General features: G+C 39.4%; 2 protein-coding genes across 2 annotated transcripts; both read left to right on the plus strand.

The window, feature by feature from the left end:
- The first annotated feature begins 3,839 nt into the window (after positions 1–3,839).
- ccdc134 (coiled-coil domain containing 134) lies at positions 3,840–9,562 on the plus strand. The gene is made up of 6 exons (XM_015380976.1): positions 3,840–3,992; positions 4,101–4,222; positions 6,175–6,259; positions 6,345–6,526; positions 7,126–7,197; positions 8,782–9,562. The coding sequence occupies exons 1-6, from the start codon at positions 3,896–3,898 to the stop codon at positions 8,905–8,907; spliced, it is 684 nt and encodes a 227-aa protein (XP_015236462.1). The 5' UTR covers positions 3,840–3,895; the 3' UTR covers positions 8,908–9,562.
- A 929-nt stretch (positions 9,563–10,491) lies between these two features.
- LOC107088754 lies at positions 10,492–17,842 on the plus strand. Its single transcript, XM_015381121.1, has 2 exons — positions 10,492–10,666; positions 15,120–17,842. The coding sequence occupies exon 2, from the start codon at positions 15,158–15,160 to the stop codon at positions 16,931–16,933; it is 1,776 nt and encodes a 591-aa protein (XP_015236607.1). The 5' UTR covers positions 10,492–10,666; positions 15,120–15,157; the 3' UTR covers positions 16,934–17,842.
- Positions 17,843–18,316: the final 474 nt, after the last annotated feature.

The following is an 18,316-nucleotide window of genomic DNA, read 5'->3' on the forward strand; positions in this document are numbered from 1 at the left end:
AAAAGAGGAACGGAAAAACGCGATCAAGGCTCATCTTCTTATTCTAGGTGTGAAACTGCACGCTTTGATTTTTGTTGACAACAACTATGCCTCGCTTAACATACGTCACGCACCCCGTTGCTCTTATTGGTTGTAGGTCTATCCAATTGAGTGCAGAGGCATTTTTTTTCCCTGGTTAATTCGAAACACGCCCCATAATCACAGCTCTATGGAGCAGTATCAGACTCATATTCTGACTAGAATTGAGTCGGACTACGTCAGGCTAGTCCACAGCACCCAAAATGCAACTCTTTTTATCAGTTGAAGCGGCTGACTTTAGGGAGCTGATTTAGAAAAAGCCCAAAGCTGGTGCTGCAGAGACAGAGAAGACCCGTTATTGAGGCGTCTCAATTATTAATATACAAATGTAGGGTTATGATGATGGAAGCCAGCGTTAGTGTTATAGTCATGTAGCAGTATTTGAACCAATAGGGGCTGCAGTAGCGGCTGTCCAACCGTTTGGGGCAGCACTGAGACGGCTTTAAGCCAACTATTTCAGAGCTAATAAAATTAGAATAGCACCCCAAGATCCAGTTTAAAAAAAAAAAAAAAAAAGGTTGATTTTTGGGTGAGTTACACTTTAAATGGTGTTGAAAATCATGTAGGATGTCATCCAGGGGGCCAAGGCTGCCGTCCTGAAATATTGAAGCTTTCTTTTAGCTCTGAGCTCATCTAAAGGAGCAGTTCTTAAAAAGTTTGGAGGTTGTCCAAAATGTGCTTTCTTCAGAAACTCCTCTTTCTGCTGACTGAAGTAAAAAACCTACTCTGCTCTTTTATCTTCAGGTAAAACAATATGACCACAGAGACCCCAGGAATGCAGAAATGGCTGCTAAAAATGAAACTCTCATACTCGCATGTCTAGAAATTGAAATGGTGAGACCTTGTTGTGAGTTGGATTCTCTGAGCGGCTGTCAGGGTGTATCAGGAGCCCCCGCTTAAACAGACGGGTGCTGTGGAAGTGATTACTGTTTGTCTGTGTTACTGGCACATTGAAGAAGGACACTGAGGGTTTTTTTTTCATCGGACTCTGATGAGACTCTCAGGGGGAATCGCTCAGTCTGAATTAACATCCAGACCAGCAGACATTTGCTCACTTAGTAGTTCTTCAGATTTAAGAAAAGGCTCCCGAGCTTGCAGAGATTAACTCAGTTAGAGCAGAAATCAAGTCTCTGTTGCTCATTATGTTCTTCCGCTGATCCATGTTGCACTTGCTCTCCTCCCTGTGTCTTAGTAGAGGAGGATAAAATATTCACCAGGAAAGCTGTTGTTTTCCCGGAGGGGCTCTCCTCCCCGCTGCCACCCTCCACCCCTCTGTACTCTCATACTCCTTCCCTCGCCCTGCTTCCCTTCATTCAACCTTTCCAAGCCCTCCCTATCCTCCCTGCGGTCTCATGCCATGAAGGCCCCTGCTAAATTATGCATGGATTATATGAATTATATCCTGTAGTTTTTCATCAGCATTATTCAGTCCTCCTCCAGCTTGCAGCTAATGGTATCTAAAAATGGGCTTTGAGAGATTTTTCATTTATTAGTTTCTATATTTAGCCCTTCTTCTCACTTTTATCTGTCCCCTTTCAAATGTTGGGAAAAAAAGCTCCAGAGGCAGAAAAAAAAAGAAGCTGCAACCAAATGAAAAATGTTATAGACCCTTGTTTTCATCAGAGATTTGAGGCGAGAGCAGAGAAGGAGTCTGCTGCAGGGATTGTTAAAGTTCCTAAGGGGATTAAGCAAGTGCCAGACATCAGATGTGTTTTAAAAGGAACATAAGGGGCCCGTTTATAAACTCGGGGCCACCCTCTGTTGCTCCATATTGACCGTTTATCCCCTGTGTGTCTTTCTATTACATACTTTACAAGTATCAGAGGAGTCAGGGCTGGGCCAACTGCTTTGGGGAAAGGAAAGTCAGACCCTTGTCCATTTCAGGGAAATTTCCACAATATAAACCACTTATTGGATGATTTAATATCTTTACAAAGACGCTGATAGGACTCAGCTAACCCTTCTGTGGGTTGTTGTTACCTGGGAGGTTTTGCAATGCTTTAACAATACGGGAGAGGTTGGTGTTTGCTTTGCTTTAATCTGCCTTGGCCAACGGATGCAGGAGAAGAGAGGCTGCGTTTCTTGTTTTTTCTCTCCAGATAAAAAAAAAAAAAAAATTGTCTTCTTGGTCTTCTGCATATACTTTGGTCTTCACACAAATTATAGTAGAAGTTGTCTGAATAAACCTGTTTATGAAAGAAAAACATCAGATTCCAGTCTTAATTTACAAGTAGAAGTGGGGAGAAGCATATTATCTTTTTCTTAATCCATTTATATTCTATTTCATTAACTCCTCCATAAAAACAGAAATTTCTGCCATTAATGACTCTGGCACAGGTTGGAATTAACACAATGGCAGGATTAAAGGGTATTGGCAAATGTCGTCAATCTGGGAAGATTTATTAGGCCGTTTTTAACCGATCTGAAGTCCTTCATTCTGCAGTCGGAACAATTACAATAAGAAACCACCTAAGATGGTCCCTAACCAGGAGATTCACATCATGTTCAGACCCTGCAAAAGACCCAGAAGATTCGCTAAGATGCCTGAGTTAGCAGGTTGGATGTTACAGCTCAGTAAAGTCCTGTTGGGAAAAAGACTAAAATTATTTGTTTTGAAGTGGGAACAAGAGAAAGCCTCTCGTCTCCTAAAAGAAAACAGCAGCACTGATTGTTTTGCTTCTGCATTAACCACTTTGAGTCCTCTGTGTTCATCATCGTAACATCGATCCAGTGGTCAAAGTTTGAACTTATTTCAGTCGTGCATCTAATGGGTGAAGAATGGACCTAAAAAATCCAGTGGTTTGTGGGTTTAAACATGCTGCAGAGATGGGAATGATGCAAATTCCAGAACACAGGAGGAAAAAAAAACAAAAAAAACAGGCATATCACAGAAAATGTAACAGAGATGTATAAAGACGCTAACGTGACGTCCGTTCAAACACGCGGCTGTAATCTTTCACAATGCTATCAAACATCAGTGTATCTACTCTGATAATATCAGCCTGTTTGTCTTTTTTTCCCCTTTTTATTTCTTAAGAATTTGTTTTTTAAGGTTTGCATCATTCCATTCCCTGCAATTCCTCCTCAGGAAAACAAATATGAGTAATTATGTTTAAGTTTTCACAAACAGCATCTCATTGTTGTTTAACCTGTGTCCGTCAAATAATAAGTGTTTGTTTACAGACCAGATCAGAGTGCCGTGGATTTATAAAACCCTAGACCTGTTTCTTTAGGTGTTGATTTAGCTGACTAAGCACAAAAGTTTAAAACTCTAAATAAATATTTTTCTTAAAATAAGTGCACTTTTTCATGGATTGAGGAGGGAAGTGAGACACTTTGCCAATGGAACAAGACAATTTACATTTAAAATAAGATTGCATTGTCTTATTTCAAGTCTATATTATCTAATAATAATATTTCAAGAGGAAAAATACCCATTCCATTAGCAAAACATCTTATTTACCTACTCAAATTAATAGTAAATACTCACAATATAAGACATTTTTACTTATTCCTAGATTATTTGTACAGGGAGTGGTATCTTGGCTGTCTCTGCTTCCATGTTCTATAGTTGTGACGGTTGAGAAAAGGTTGAATTGAAAAAAAAAATCTTTCAGTTAAACTGGAAAAACATCAGAGGATATGACTTGAGGCTTGGCTTTAAGAAACCAGTTCTGCTGTGGTTTAAACTGGCATCACTGGTTGTGTGACTTAAGGTGAGGCCCTTATGCTAAAAGTACTGAAACAAACCCAGATGATATTTGTTTTAACAGCTCCTTGTGTTCACAGAGTGCCTCTCTGCTACCCCCTGGTGACCATGTGGAGCGTGGTGATCCTGGCCCTGACCTCCGTGGCCCTCAGCTCGGCGGACTCTGACACGCAGAGACTCCGACACGACTCCAACTTGGAGATCTGTATCCTTTTGCTGTGGGTGCGCTGTTGTCACAGCTCTGTCTGCAATAGGGATGAGAACCTATGAATCTGCATGTTGTTTGTGATTCTCCCTGACCTCCCCTTGTCAGACAAGCGGCTGTTTGAGACGAAGAGGAAAGATCAGCTGAACGCCCTGAAGAATCTGGTGGAGCTGAACGACATCAACCAGCAGTACAAGATCATAGACATCATGCTCAAGGGGCTTTTCAAGGTAGGGCGTCTGTGTTTTCCTCTCACCTCCGGGAGCAGACGGGGCTTGTGGCTTTCGAAAAACACTTTTCCAGGCGTTCAAATTTCATGTGCTTCTAGTAATGTGAAAAATAAGGATGTTGGTATCTCGGTAGAGCACCAAATGTTCTCCAGACAATACAAACATTATGGATTCCTTCATTTGAATGGTAATTCTGAGTCCTCGCAGCACATTTACTCACTTCTTACTCCTGGAGCTTTGATTTACAAGTCTGCATCCTTTTTCCCAGAAGACGGTTATCTATGCATCCGCACGCCGCACAAGGACACGCAGTGCAAGCAACCTTCAGCGGCAGAAAAACATTGTCAGCACTTTCGCACTACTCCGTGTTAGCGTGATGGAGTGCTCCACTGTTGCCGGTCGGGGGATAGAAAGTGTCATGCAGAAATATCAGAAAGGAGGGAGAATTAGCATTAGATCAAAGCAGCACTGGGCTCTCTGTACGCCCGGCACAGATGTTTTTAGTCTTTACCGCCGTTATGCATAATTTGGAAAGTGATAGACTTCTTTTTTTTTTTTCTTCAAATTTTTTAGCAAATAAAAAGCTAATAAGTGGGCCTTAAATTCATGCTGAGTCAATACCCTTTAGATCTGTTTAAAGGTCTACCATACTGACTTTATTGCTCATTTTTTCTTTACAAAACAACAGAAACTCTTAATATAGCGCGTCCTCCACAGCTGGATGCTGCAATCATGTTTTACTACAGAGATGATATGCTGATAATTGGTAGGACTGGACAATCAATCACTTTTGCAATTTTCAAATCCCAGAGACTTTCGATTTCTTCAGTCAAATTTCTCCAGCTCTGGTGGTGGTAATACTCTTAAGGTGGCTTTGCTGCCACAGAAGGGAAGTGACATTTGCAGCTAACATGGTGAACCTGAAGTTAGCTTTTTTATCTGCAACAGTTAAGCTGTGAGAAACTGGACGAGAGAGCATTTGATGCAATAAACGAAACCCTACAGTCAAACATGCTTTTAATTCAAGTGGAGGAAACTGAATTAACAAAAGTAATAAATGGCCTCAGAAACTGTTTATTTAAAGCAAATCCATTCATTATCAGAACATTCACCAATACCTCTTTCCCACTGGCCGAAAAACCCGTTTAAACCCGGGAACAGTCGGCTTTTAGTGGTAGTGGGAACAGCTCACCGATGCACGTCTAAACAGGTCAAACGACTCGGCAAGCGACCCGCGTTAAAATCGCCTCGGCTCTGATTGGCATGGTGTGGGAACACCAGACCTGGGTTGACCTGTTAACTTAGTGACATCTTTGAACCGAAGTACAGACGTCAACACATCGCGCCAGTCGCTTCTGATCTAACAAGCTGAAAAAACTCTTTTTACATCCGATAAACATGGCGCAGCACTGGTGAAAGGGATTTGGAAAGATAAGAGCAAAACAATAAAGAATACTGACTACGTCTTGGCTCCCGTCCATGCTGCTCTCCATTATTTACTTCCCTGATTTCCTTCTCACTGTCGACATCAGCAACGCTCACTCAGCGTGATGCCTTCATCAGACACGAGGTGGTATGGGACAGTGGACATGCAGCTTGCCAGGAGGGGGTCAGATTTGCTTTTTCAGTCAAATGGGCAAAGAGCCAAAAGCTGATTGTTAGCGGCTAAACCCAGTTTTGAAAAACCCGGGTTTTAGATGCGGAAGCAGCTTAACATGGAAGCATTTTTCCTTATATCTGATGAGCAAATTCTCCCAGCTGAGCTGTGGATCTCTGCAGCTCCTCCTGAGTAAAGCCTGGGTTTCTAGACTGCTGCTCCTCCTTTCTATGTCTGACTAAATCAAGCTGTGCAACATTACAAAAGCTTGAGCTGCTCTTTAAACGTTAAACGTCTCACATCTTCGCTAACCAGACATCTTCACCGCTCAGACCTTTTTTTGTCTTCTCTGAAGGTGTTGGAGGATTCCCGACAAATCCTGGTCGCAGCCAACATGCGGCCCAATGATCCCTTCCCTCTGGACGATAAGATCAAAGAAGGTACAGCTCACTTTTTTCTCCATTTCTATCTGTTAGTCTCTACATCCTTCATTTTTTTTATGCCTACATGTTATCGTCACTACAGCTTACTCGCATGTGGTGGAGAACACGGCGTTTTTCGGCGACGTGGCGCTGCGCTTCCCACGCATCGTCCACCACTACTACGACCGCAACTCCGACTGGGGAGGCCTGCTGCGCTGGGGGCTGAATTTCTGCAACCAGACGGGAGTCTTCACAGGAGGAGCCCACCAGCATGTCCTCACACTCGTAAGACCACACAGTTCTGACATGTAGCGTACCTGTCAAAAACAAGTTTCCTCAACATTTGCAAACAGCTTTAGTTCTAAGAGACTCTAGGAGAAAAATCTGACAGAAAACTGGGAACTGATCTTTTTATTAGTTTATCTCTATACGTAATTTTATTTTTGCTTATCTGGTTTAATTGTGGGATGTAATGATGTACAGTTTAGCTACAGGCCAGTTCTTAGTAGTCCATGTGGCTTTACAGGGGGATGGAAATTAATCCAACACCTCTGTCACTATAAAAACTGGTTATATTCCTATATTTCTCAATGATGCAAAGAGGACAAGCCTTTGAAGTAGAAATGAGCAACACTGATGAAACAGTTCCCTCCTTTTTTATGTTAATTAACTTAACTATCAGGATTATCCTGCAACTTCAATAATCTACCAAGAGGATTACAGAGCAGATTAATTCAGAGTCTAAGCAGCAGTTTGCACCCTGAAGGTGTTGGTTCAACCCTCAGTGCAGCAGTAGTAATCCCACATTTAGTCTCTTTAAAAAAAGAAAGTGTTTCATCTCCTGATTCTCCTGCATCGTCTTGTCTTTTCTGCTCCTCTCTCAGATGTCACAGGAGCTGGGAATAACGGAGAAATCCCCGGACTTTATAAATCCATACCGCACAGAGAGAGACGACGTGAGTATTAGGCAACCTTCCCACCATCTTTTTTCTTTTTTTGTTCTATATTGCTTTTTGACTTTTTGGTATATTTCAGTTTGATTGTGACTTTCTAATGGGATGTTGGTCATTTCTGATCATTGCATTCTGAAATGTTTTGCACCAGAATCTTAAACAATTCAGCTTTTAATCTCTGATGTTGGGCTACTGTGTACATTTATCTTAGTCTCACAAAAAATTATAAATCCTGTGCAAATAGTGCAATATTACGTCAGTATTTTATTTCCTAATAATTCTGGGTTGTCCCTAAAGTTCTGCAGGTTCTTCAGCCTTTTCAGTGTCGTTCAGAGCTAAAGTGGGAGCATTTTGACTAATGCTGTCTTTTCACCAGATTTATTTCAGTTTTTTTGTTTCGTTTGGAGATTCCCACTGAGAGAAGCAGGAACACTAATTATTTTTAATTTTATGATGTAAATCATAAATCAATTTGAGAATGGAAATGCAGGAGATCATCCTGCTGGTTTGAACCCAGCTCTGTCCATTTCTGCTGGTCTCTTTACAACAGCCTGTGCCTCAGAGCAACTGTGGCTACAATGCAGCTTGACTGAATATAAAACAGTTTAAGTCACAGTTTAATACCCAGTAGTACCTTTTCGAGGCTTCTTGGTGAGACTTTATCTGAGTATTATCATTCTTACCAATTTAAACAGCGTGTTGAACCCTTATTAAGGAAGTTCTAGTGAAACTATCAAGAAAACAAATCATGCAGCTTTTAGAATGTCAATGGTGAGATAATTTGGACTCATTTGTGTAAACAAAAAAACAAAAAAAGCTATATTCCAGTGTAAACATTTATTTTAATCTGCTACCAATCAAAACGTGACGTTCACAAAACCTCAAACTAATCTTCCTAATTTTTAATTGAATTTTTGAATAACTTTGGTCATGTTGAGTCAAATGCCATGAAATTTGGTTTTGGTTTCTGAGTGAATTTGAAAATTTGTTTTTAAATTAAACTGAACAATTAATGTACCTTCTGCATGTTTCTGTCTTATTTCTAATCCAATACTATTTTTTCACTTCAGAAAGTAAAACAAATCCAAACATTTATTCAAATATTTCTATGTTTGTTGATGTGTGTGTATGTATGTATGTGTATATATATATATATATATATATATATATATATATATATATATATATATATATATATATATATATATATATATATATATATATATATATATATATATATATATATATATATATATATATATATTTCTTTTTACTATATAATTCACTTAAAATATTACTGTAGTTTCAAAAATGAAGACTAGACTCATAAGAACAATTAGGACCTTATTATTTATACATTTTTATATTGTTTTTTATTTGTATTTCTAACAACAGGCTTTAGTTCCTGTATCTGACAATTAAAAACCATCATAAATTTTGATGGACTATGGACCATGGACCTTTCAGGGCCAAAATGAATTGTGGTTTTTATTTGAACAAAACTATAAAATGTATACTGAAAAATATTTTATAATGGAAGGTAAAGGACAGTATTTCAATCCTATTCTCTTGTCTCGTGTCCCTCAGGTTCTTCACACAGCTGAAGCCTTCCAGAAGATCCTAAGGGAGGAGGAGAAGAGGAGGAGGAAGGAGGAGAAAAGGAAAGAAATCCGGAAAGGTCCCCGCATCTCCCGCTCTCGCTCTGAGCTATAGCGCTACTCACCAGTGAGGAGCAGGAGAAAAGGAGTGGAAGAACCAGGGGGAGTTTGCACAGGTCCACATGGAGTGGCCTGACATGTAGACTGAGATGACGGTGAAGGAAACAAAAGCTGCCGTCTGTTGTACAAAAACGAAGGTGCTGTGAGGAAAAGAACAGATGAGCCCTCAATGTGACCGGATGAGGTGGTTAGTCAGGTTCTGATCGAGGCTTGAACTGCTGTGCACCAGCAGGGATTTCTAATTGGAGAATCTTATTTGTTTTACAAGATCTTTCTGGGGAAAAAAAAAAGAAAGCTGGTTTCAATTTTAGAGGCGACAGATTTATCCCCCCGGTAAAGATATGAAATAAATCAACCTTTTTTTCTTTATTTCAAATTTATTATGACCATGAACTCTGAGGGTCACAGATCCTCTGTCATACTTGTCTGCAGGAATATTTTTTTGTTTCATGCAAAAACCTGCTTTCAGTCTTTGCTGCTGTGAAGATACACCTCAGTTTGACTTGACCAAAGCACCACATCCTAAAAAGGACTTTAAAAAAGTAGTTTTTCCTAGTATTGCCTCTAAACAACTGGTTTACAAGCAGAAAGTCACAGATTCAAAGTCCCCTAAAACTCTGAATGCTTTAAAAATTAAAGAACAAAAAAAATAATTATTAAAATTTTGTTTAAGGGATTGTTAAGGCAGCTGCTTTATTTGGTTAACATTTGATTTGATTTTTTCCCCTCTTTATCTAAACGATTCGAATTTTTTATTTTGTTTTATAGTGAAGACATTGCAGCAATAAAAGAATAATTAATTTCAGCGCATTTTACACATCTTTACCAGGGGAGCCAACACATGAGCTTTATATGGGATCTTGTAACTGAACTTTTGCATATTATTTACTTAAAAAATATTTACTTCAGAACTTTATAAACCCCTAATGTGTTATGTCTGGTCCAGATTTAATGTGTGTAAAACCCATATTCTTTGAATGTGTGTAGTTGCAGAGTATAAATTTGACCTCATTGAAACGTGGCCTGGATTTTTCGGATTAAGCTTAACTAGTTTTTCATTTTGAGGAGGTACATTTTGCAAAATGTTTTTTCCCTCAAGTTTTCGAAATTTCTTGCTTATTGCTGCTTAAAGTTGCAGAAACATCTCCTATTTTGACTTCTTAGTAAAGAACATTTATAATTTCCTTTTTTACTCTTTGGAAAGGGATCACATTGATAGTCTTTTTTTTCTTTCTATTTTTTACCTTATGCTTGCCTATGCTTAATGTGTTTCTATTAAGTTGAAGTATGAATTGTGGGCCTTCACCTCGTCTTTTATTAAACATGTTTTCTTGTTAGATGTGTTATAACTTAATGCTTTATATCTATGAACCAATATTGGTGTAATTTTAAAGTAGTGAAATGACTGTTATAAAAAAAAAAAAGTTATATGTATATTTAGAGAAACTATATCATTGCTGCAAAACCAACAAGCCATTTTGTTAAGCCCTATAAAAAATAAAGTGATTCCAATAAGTTTTAATGGATGATGTTTTTGTTTTGGTTGTTCAGAGATCAACCACTAGGGGGCAGCCATCAGACAGCTCTCTGAACTGATCAAAGTTCAAATATTAGCTTTTCAGGCTCCAGCTTGGTTCTGGTCGCTTCTAATAGATTCCCCTAAGTGTTGAAAGTCTATTAATACATTTATGGGTTAAATAAACATCAATATTTGCATTGGGAAACTGTTAATCCTGCTGTAACGCGGAGCAGAGGTAAGCTGGAGAGATGACAGGCTTGTTAGCAACATGCTAACATTAGCATGCTTAATTATAACCGGATCGGACGTTAATAGAAGGGATTCCTGTTGATTAAATGCTACTGATAGATGGCGGTTAACTTCTTTTATCGTGTTCAAAGAGAGCTGAACATTATTGACGTTTCTATGCAGTTTTCCAGAAGCTTCTGCTTCGATCCAGAATAAACATTTTACAGTTTATAAACACGAACTAATCTGCTCAGCTGTCAGTGGAGGTTGATCTTTGCTTTTTTTCACACCGGATTATGTCATCGTAAATAAAAATTAACAATTTAACAACCTAGAGCCTCTAATGCACATGTTTAATCAGGTGATAACCTTAAAAATGTAATGCTGTTCAGACTCCAGGTAATTAACTTTTTGGACAGATGCTAAGAAAAACATTTACAGTTAGTTTAATAATATTTGTCTCTTAAGCTTTTGAAGCCTTTTTTTACTCAATGTATGTTTAATAATTGTAACTTCTTTTCCCTCATTTAGTTAAACTTGCTCATTTAATTGTAGTTTACAAAGTGCATGTATTTTTCCTTGAATTAAACCTTCTTTTGTCTTCTATGTGTCAACTGGATGTATTGAGTGAAATGCAAATGAGTCTTTACAATCAATAAGTAAAGTAAATTTGCAGGACTGCCAACTTTTCACCAAACATTGGGGTTGGAGGATTTAACTGAAATAAAGTGTCAGAATGTGGGATTTTTATAGCACAGTAAATGTTACTGAGTAACAATAAGTGATCTGTAATTATGTGGAACATTTTTCTCACAATTTAATGTTATTTTCTATATTCTGGTGATTTTTAGAGAATTGAAGTAAAGAAGTATAGGCCCGATGGAATTACTTTCATCTTAAATATTCTTTAAGATTTTCACAACTTTGTTTATTAATTATTCTCTGCAGTTTAAGTAAAATAAACAATTGGGAAAATAATAAGTTATCACTGGATTACGGGCACTAATACAGGAACCAGTGCAATCGAAATCCATGCAAACTACGCTGTATCAATATTTAGTAATAGGCTAAGGATTAAAAAGCTTCATTATGTTATTAGTTTTTCTTATAATTGACAAAACGGCTAAATAATTCAGACCTTTAGGAGGGTTTAGATCTTATAAAAACTCGCCATGACACAAGACAGCACTTTTCTGGATAATTTATTTGGAAAAAGCGATGGAAATTCAATTATTGTGGTTTAAGGTTTATAACTGGTAGTAAACGTTTGATGCATCGTTGTGATTTGTATGCAAAAGCTGAATGGCCTCCTTTAAATGTACGGAGAAACAATCATCTGATGATCCTAATGTATAAATCTCTCCTTGGACTAACATCAACATACTTAAGCTCTATCTTGCATAGATCAAGTAGTTCAAATTTTTTATGCTCAAATGTCTTTATTCTTCTACATGTTCCTCGTGTTCGAACTGATAAAGGAAAGAAAGCGTTCAGTGTGTTTGCTCCTACAGCGTGGAATCAGCTCCAGTCTGAGCTCAAGATGTCAGACACTATTTCATTGGACTTATTTAGAGCGGTTCTTAAAGATAGACAACAAGCTTCTATGAAACAATGTCACTGCTTTTAAATTGTTATTATTGTTTTATATTTGTGCATATGTATTAATTAGTTTTATTTTTGTAACCAGGTTGCAGCGTATTGCAGATCTCTGCCCAGGTCCCCCTTGAAAATGAGATCCAGATCTCAATGGGGTTTACGTGGTTAAATAAAGGAAATGAGAAAAACATGGAGAAAATGAAATTAAGTTAACACATTCAATGGAACAAAACAAGGATAAATTAATAGGATAAGAAATAATCACATGAGAACATCCCTGTGGTTCTGCCTTTATGAATCCTGGATAACTTAGTTGTTCTGCACATCCTGCACATCTGATTTGAAGCTTGGAACCAAAAATATCTGCTCAAATCTACTTTATATTGTTCGTTTTCAGGTTAAAATGATTGCCAGAAAAGATCATGGCCGTATCATTAACGGTTTGTCTGTTTCAGGTAGAGAAGCCAAATTGAACTCCTCTCTGTATGTGGTTGGTCTTTTATTGGGTGGCGGATCTTTTGAAAAATAAAATGCAATGATTCTTTTTCATTTTGTGGAGCTGCTATGGGTTTGAGAGGCAAACCTGAACTCAAGTGCTAGATTGCTTAAAATCTTCAATAATTTACAAAGAGAATTATCTCAGTGCAGATGAGATAAGATAAAATTAAGATGACATACCTCTGAACAACCGTCTTTGTTCAATATCTGGCACAGTGAATAGGTAGGAATACGGACTGGATATGAACCTGGCATGTCCTGCTGTGTTAGCACTAAGATGGTATTAAAAATCACCCCGGTGTTTTCATTCATAAATAAGTGGAACGGAGTAGAGTTTTAATGTCTGTCATTTTTTAGTGTGAGAAATTGGGAATATGGAGTGAGAGGTTTTGAAGACACTGAGATGGGCTAGTCTCACTCCCAGTCTGTTTACAGCAGTATTTGGGACTCAAATAAACATGTATTTTGTCTGATATATGGATGGACAAACAGGAAATTCTTCCTCTTTGACCAAATAAGTGGTGCAATTTTGAAGAATGTCAAAATAATAAAGCATAAATAATAAAATGACCTTTAAGGGCTCTAACTGTCTATAGCTGTAGTGACTAATTAGCTCACCTTTGGTCGGCCGTAAACCCTGACAGATTAATCAAAATTACCAATGATGTATTTACATAAATAAGTACAATTATGCTTTTATGATTGACCCATTATGAAAGTTTCTTGCATAACACAAATCCATATATACATAAAAAAACTACTTTTTAATTGGTTAACCTCAGACTGAGGAGCAAAGGTGACAATTTATTTTAAAAAAAAAAGCTGGTCAGCAGTGTGAAGTGTGATTCTAGCAATAAATGTGACTTGATTAAGCAATTTAAATGCGTGTTGATTTTAGAACTGAAGTTTTTGTACAGCTTTTACCCACTGATGTCAGATTAGAAATTAAAAGGGAAAAATAGGGCTTCAAGCTGTGAGTAATGGTGCCATCAAATCAGAGACTCTGAAAACATTTTAATCTGTTTCTTTGCTCAATCACGCCTGATTCCATTGATTGCTGTTTAGGAAAGCCGGTTAATCAGCCAAAACTTTAAATCAGGTGTGTTGAAGCCAGAAAACACTAAGAATATACAGGATAGTGTGCCTTGAGGACCAGAGTTAAAAAAGAAAAAGTCTAATATTTCCATATTTAGAAAGTTCCTAAGTAAACAGAAAATAATAAAGAGAGCAGCACAGGGGTAATAATATAATTTCTGTTACAAAAAACAATAAGATAATTTATGGTTATGTTGTTTTTTTTGCATTCATCGTGTAAAGAGTCTGAAGGACAAAAGGTTTCACTCTGCTGCATTGGGCTCCACTCATCGTTTCCTTATCCCAGCCAGTGTAGCATGAGGGGCTTTTCACTGAGTATCAGGCTAGAGAAATGTTGAGATTTGGAAAAGCAGAGATAAAATTTGGGTTTAAAGCTGAAAGTAGCTGCAGTGTTTAGCCGTTTGGATTCAATGTCATCATTTTTCACAATAATTCCTGGGATGGTTCATTGTCCGGCAAAATTAGGTATTGTGACCGGTGAAGTCTTGCTCTCTCTCGCTCTATTGCAGCCTGAGTAAAACGTAGACACATCAGTCAAAGTTGTTTTCCTTTTAAATAGTTTCTTACAGGTTTATACTTCTTTTTTTATGTTCTGTCATGCAGTGTAGCACCCAGAATTGATCGTAATGTAATACAAAATGTATTTATTCATTTATTCATCTATATTAAATAATGTATCAAATTTTGAAGTGTAGTTGAATTACTACTTATTTAACAACTAAAACATTGGTATACAAAATGCAGCATTTTGTCTTTTTTAAATTCAGTCCACCCCTCAGTTCATCACTGACCGAGGTTATTAAACATAAATACCTGAGATTTCCTGAGTTGGAGAGGTCACTTTGTTTCCACGATGTAAAAGCTGATAATAAATTACACAAAAAACAAGCAGAGTGCAGAGAAGCAGAGGAAGAAAAAGTTCCAAGGTGGCCGCAGCTTAAAATGTGACAAAATGTTTGTTTTACGCCACAGCTGGAGCAGCAGGAAGGAGAAGTAATGCAGGCGGATTAAGATGAGGACAGAGGCGTGACAGACCAGCGCAGAATAGAGACAAACAGCTCAACTAATGGATTAGGAATTAGAAGTATTCATTTGCGTCACAAGGGGAAATTTCTGAGTCATGAGCATAATGGTATGGGCTAAGATGAAGGTATAAGATAAAAATGGCATAGTGATAAATGTTACACGTCTTAATCTTAATCGGGCTTCTGATGCATCTTTGATCAATGTTAATCAGCAGTAATTAAATAAAATTGCCATTTCTTTTACAGTATTTCCAGCTGACATTGAGAACAAAACAGACGGTGAAATGGAGGAGGACCATAGAGATGCAGAGTCTGAAAACAACCGGGTTGAAGAACTCCGACTAGTCCTGATTGGAAAGACGGGATCTGGAAAAAGTGCTTCTGGAAACACCATCCTGGGCCGGAGGCAGTTCCTGTCGCAGATCAGCGCCAGCTCCGTCACCCAGATCTGCGAGGTGGGCATCGCAGAGGAAGAGGAGGCAGAGCAGGACGTTCAGAGGAGGAATAGGAAGATATCGGTGGTTGATATGCCAGGGTTTGGTGACACTCACCTCAGTGTGGAGCAGATCCATGCAGAGATTGCTAAATGCGTGTCTCTCTCAGCTCCCGGTCCACACGCCTTCCTCCTCGTGGTTCCGGTCGGACGATACACGGACTGTGAAAACCAGGCCGTGTGCCAGCTGACTGACATATTTGGTCTGGATGCCGTCTCTAATCACACTGTAGTTCTGTTTACCAGAGGGGACGATCTGGACGGGATGGGGATAGAGGAGTACCTGAGAGATACAGCACCTGCTGGACTTAAAGCTCTGATTGACAGGTGTGGCGGTCGATACCATGTTTTCAACAACAAAGACCAGAGCAACTCCTCTCAGGTTAGAGAGCTGGTGAGGAAGGTGGATGAGATGGTGAAACGGAACAATGGAGGCTTCTATACTAATGCAGTGTTTTTAGAAGCAGAGGCGGCCATCAGAGAGGAGCAGGACAGGATGCTGAGGGAGAGAGGGCAAGCAGAGCAGGAGGAAGGAGAAACCAAGGCAGCGAACAGTATGAAGCTTGAAAAACGTAGAAAGTGTGATTTAGAGTCAGGTGGAGGGGAGGACAAGGATTTCAGGGTGGAGGTATGGGCGGAGGAAAGCAGGAGCAGTGGCTTCAGAAGCCTCAGAGATCGGCTCAGAGAGAGGAATCGGGGCGTCGGTGGGGTGGACAGGAGGAGGCAACCATTCCGTTCATCCCTGAGTCGCCTGAGGAGGGAAGCTGCTCTCTCTGCTAAGGTCCTGGATAGGGTGAAAATCCTGGTGGCAGCCGGAGCGACGGGCATGGCGGTGGGAGCTGTGTTTGGAGCCGCCGCGCCTCTGGCGGCTGCAGCGGGGGCTTCCCTCGTAGGGAACTCGGTGGGGTTTGCTGCAGGACAGTTAGCAGGGATGTCTGTAGCAGGAGGCACAACCGTTGGTAAAGCTGTGGGAGCAATAGTGGCTGCAGCCTCTGGAAAAACAGCCGTGGCTCTGGGGGTGGCGACGGGAGGGGTTCTGGGTGGCTCTATGGGACTTGTTGCTGGCGCTGAAGCTGGTAGTTCTCAGGAGGGCGCTTTAGACGCCCTGAGCCAGGTAAGCATAGTGGGTGCCTCTGCTGTGGGAGTGGCAGCAGGAGTGGGCTGTGCCATGGGAGCAGGAGCTGCTTTGGGCGCAGCTGTGGACGGAGCAGCAGCCCTAAGTGGAGCAGAAATGGCAGCCTCTGCCACTCAGGGGAGTTTACCTGCAGCAGCGCAACACGCGCTGGTTTCTGCAGGAGCTCCTCCGGGCGCCGGAGCCTTGGTTACAAACGTCCCAGCTGGGGCCATGTGTGAGGTAGCGGGGCCTGCTTCGGGTCACTGGGGGGCTGTGACAGCGACTACTCGTCTCTTAAACGCGGTGGCTGAGATCGGGAAAGCGGCAGCAGGCATTGCTCTAGCAGGAGGGTTGGTAGTGAAGGTGGTGAAGGAGAAAGTGAGATCAGGCAGCAGCACAGCAGAAAGCAGCTACTCAGAGAGGAAGTCATATGAAGTCTACTGGAACAAATAAACTAGAAGTTCTTCCATAGTAAACTGCTTTTCAGGCCACTTCTTCTTAACCCAATCTCAAAAAGGGACACAGTCGCTTGATTTTAATTTAAGAGGAAAAGCCCTCCCAACATAACTTTATAGCTTCACTGCAATCACTATTCATTATTTGTTTAGGGAGGTGACGTCACACCCTTGTGTAAAAGATAAGCGGAACTGATGTGAGACAAAGATGAAATAACGACACAGGTGACATTTCAAACCAGATTTAGCATTTCTATAATAGCAGCTAGCGCCGTTAGCATGAACAAGAACATGGATCCTTCCTTCAACTCTGAGATTTCCAAAATGCTGCCATCATTTCTAAATAGTATTTGATTACAGGTGAACTTGAAATGAGATCAGACACATTTCTCTTTACTTTATAAATCCTAGTTTTACCTGCTTAATCTTCTTTTTGATAACGTAAATTAATAGTCGAGACATTTTGATATGTTATGATAAGTGCATTTTTCATTATAGCCTTCTCTGATGCTGTTTTAAAGACTTTGCTAATACTGAAAAAGTTCAAACTGACATTTCTTCCTTCAGCAACAACTTCCACACTGCAAAGTGTTGTCGTTACTGGAAACAAAACCTTTTGAGTATTGTAGTTTCCCTACATGAAAAAACTGACCCGCTGAGTGATGCTGAAAGTGTAATTTGACAGAAAAAAAATTTAAAATATGAATATTTGTTTGTGTGAAGGTTTAGTTGTGGTATTGTGGGTTGAAATGAAACTGAAGCTCTGATGATTCATATGTATTTTTAAACCTGAGTTTAAAACTTTGCACTTCTAGAAAACAGTTTTTTTGCTCTTTTCAGCCGTTTTTACAAATTTCTCTATTGTAATAAAGTGCTCCTTTTTAAGCGGTTTAAACTAATGGATGTGTTGTTTTTATCTGTTTAGATAGTATTAAAAGTGCCCTGCACTTTTAATACTATCTAAACAGGGGGAAACAACACATCCATTAGTTTAAACCGCTTAAAAAGGAGCACTGTCCCAAAATTTAGAAAATTTATAAAACAAAATCCCTACTTAAAATCTATGGGGGGGGGGGGGGTATGTCCTTCATACTAACAGTATCAAACTTAGTTTTTCATATTTCAAAATTAAAAAAAATTTTTTTCGAGTGAATCAGGTATTTTCTCTGTTTTGATTTGTGTGACGTTACAGAAATTAAAATCAAAGTGGGAGATGCTCAAAGCTTGGATCGTAGTTTTATAATCTAAGCCTATTTTGTAATCTTCCACAACTTTATTATTTACCTGCCTGAGGGGTTCCTTCATGTTCATGATGTTGTTTGCTCTCCAACAAAACCTCTAAATCCTTCACATCTGGACCTGGACCTCTGAAGGACTGGAA

The sequence above is a fragment of the Cyprinodon variegatus genome, unplaced genomic scaffold, assembly GCF_000732505.1.
Source record: "Cyprinodon variegatus isolate N-32 unplaced genomic scaffold, C_variegatus-1.0 Scaffold11, whole genome shotgun sequence".
Classification (NCBI taxonomy): Eukaryota; Metazoa; Chordata; class Actinopteri; order Cyprinodontiformes; family Cyprinodontidae; genus Cyprinodon; species Cyprinodon variegatus.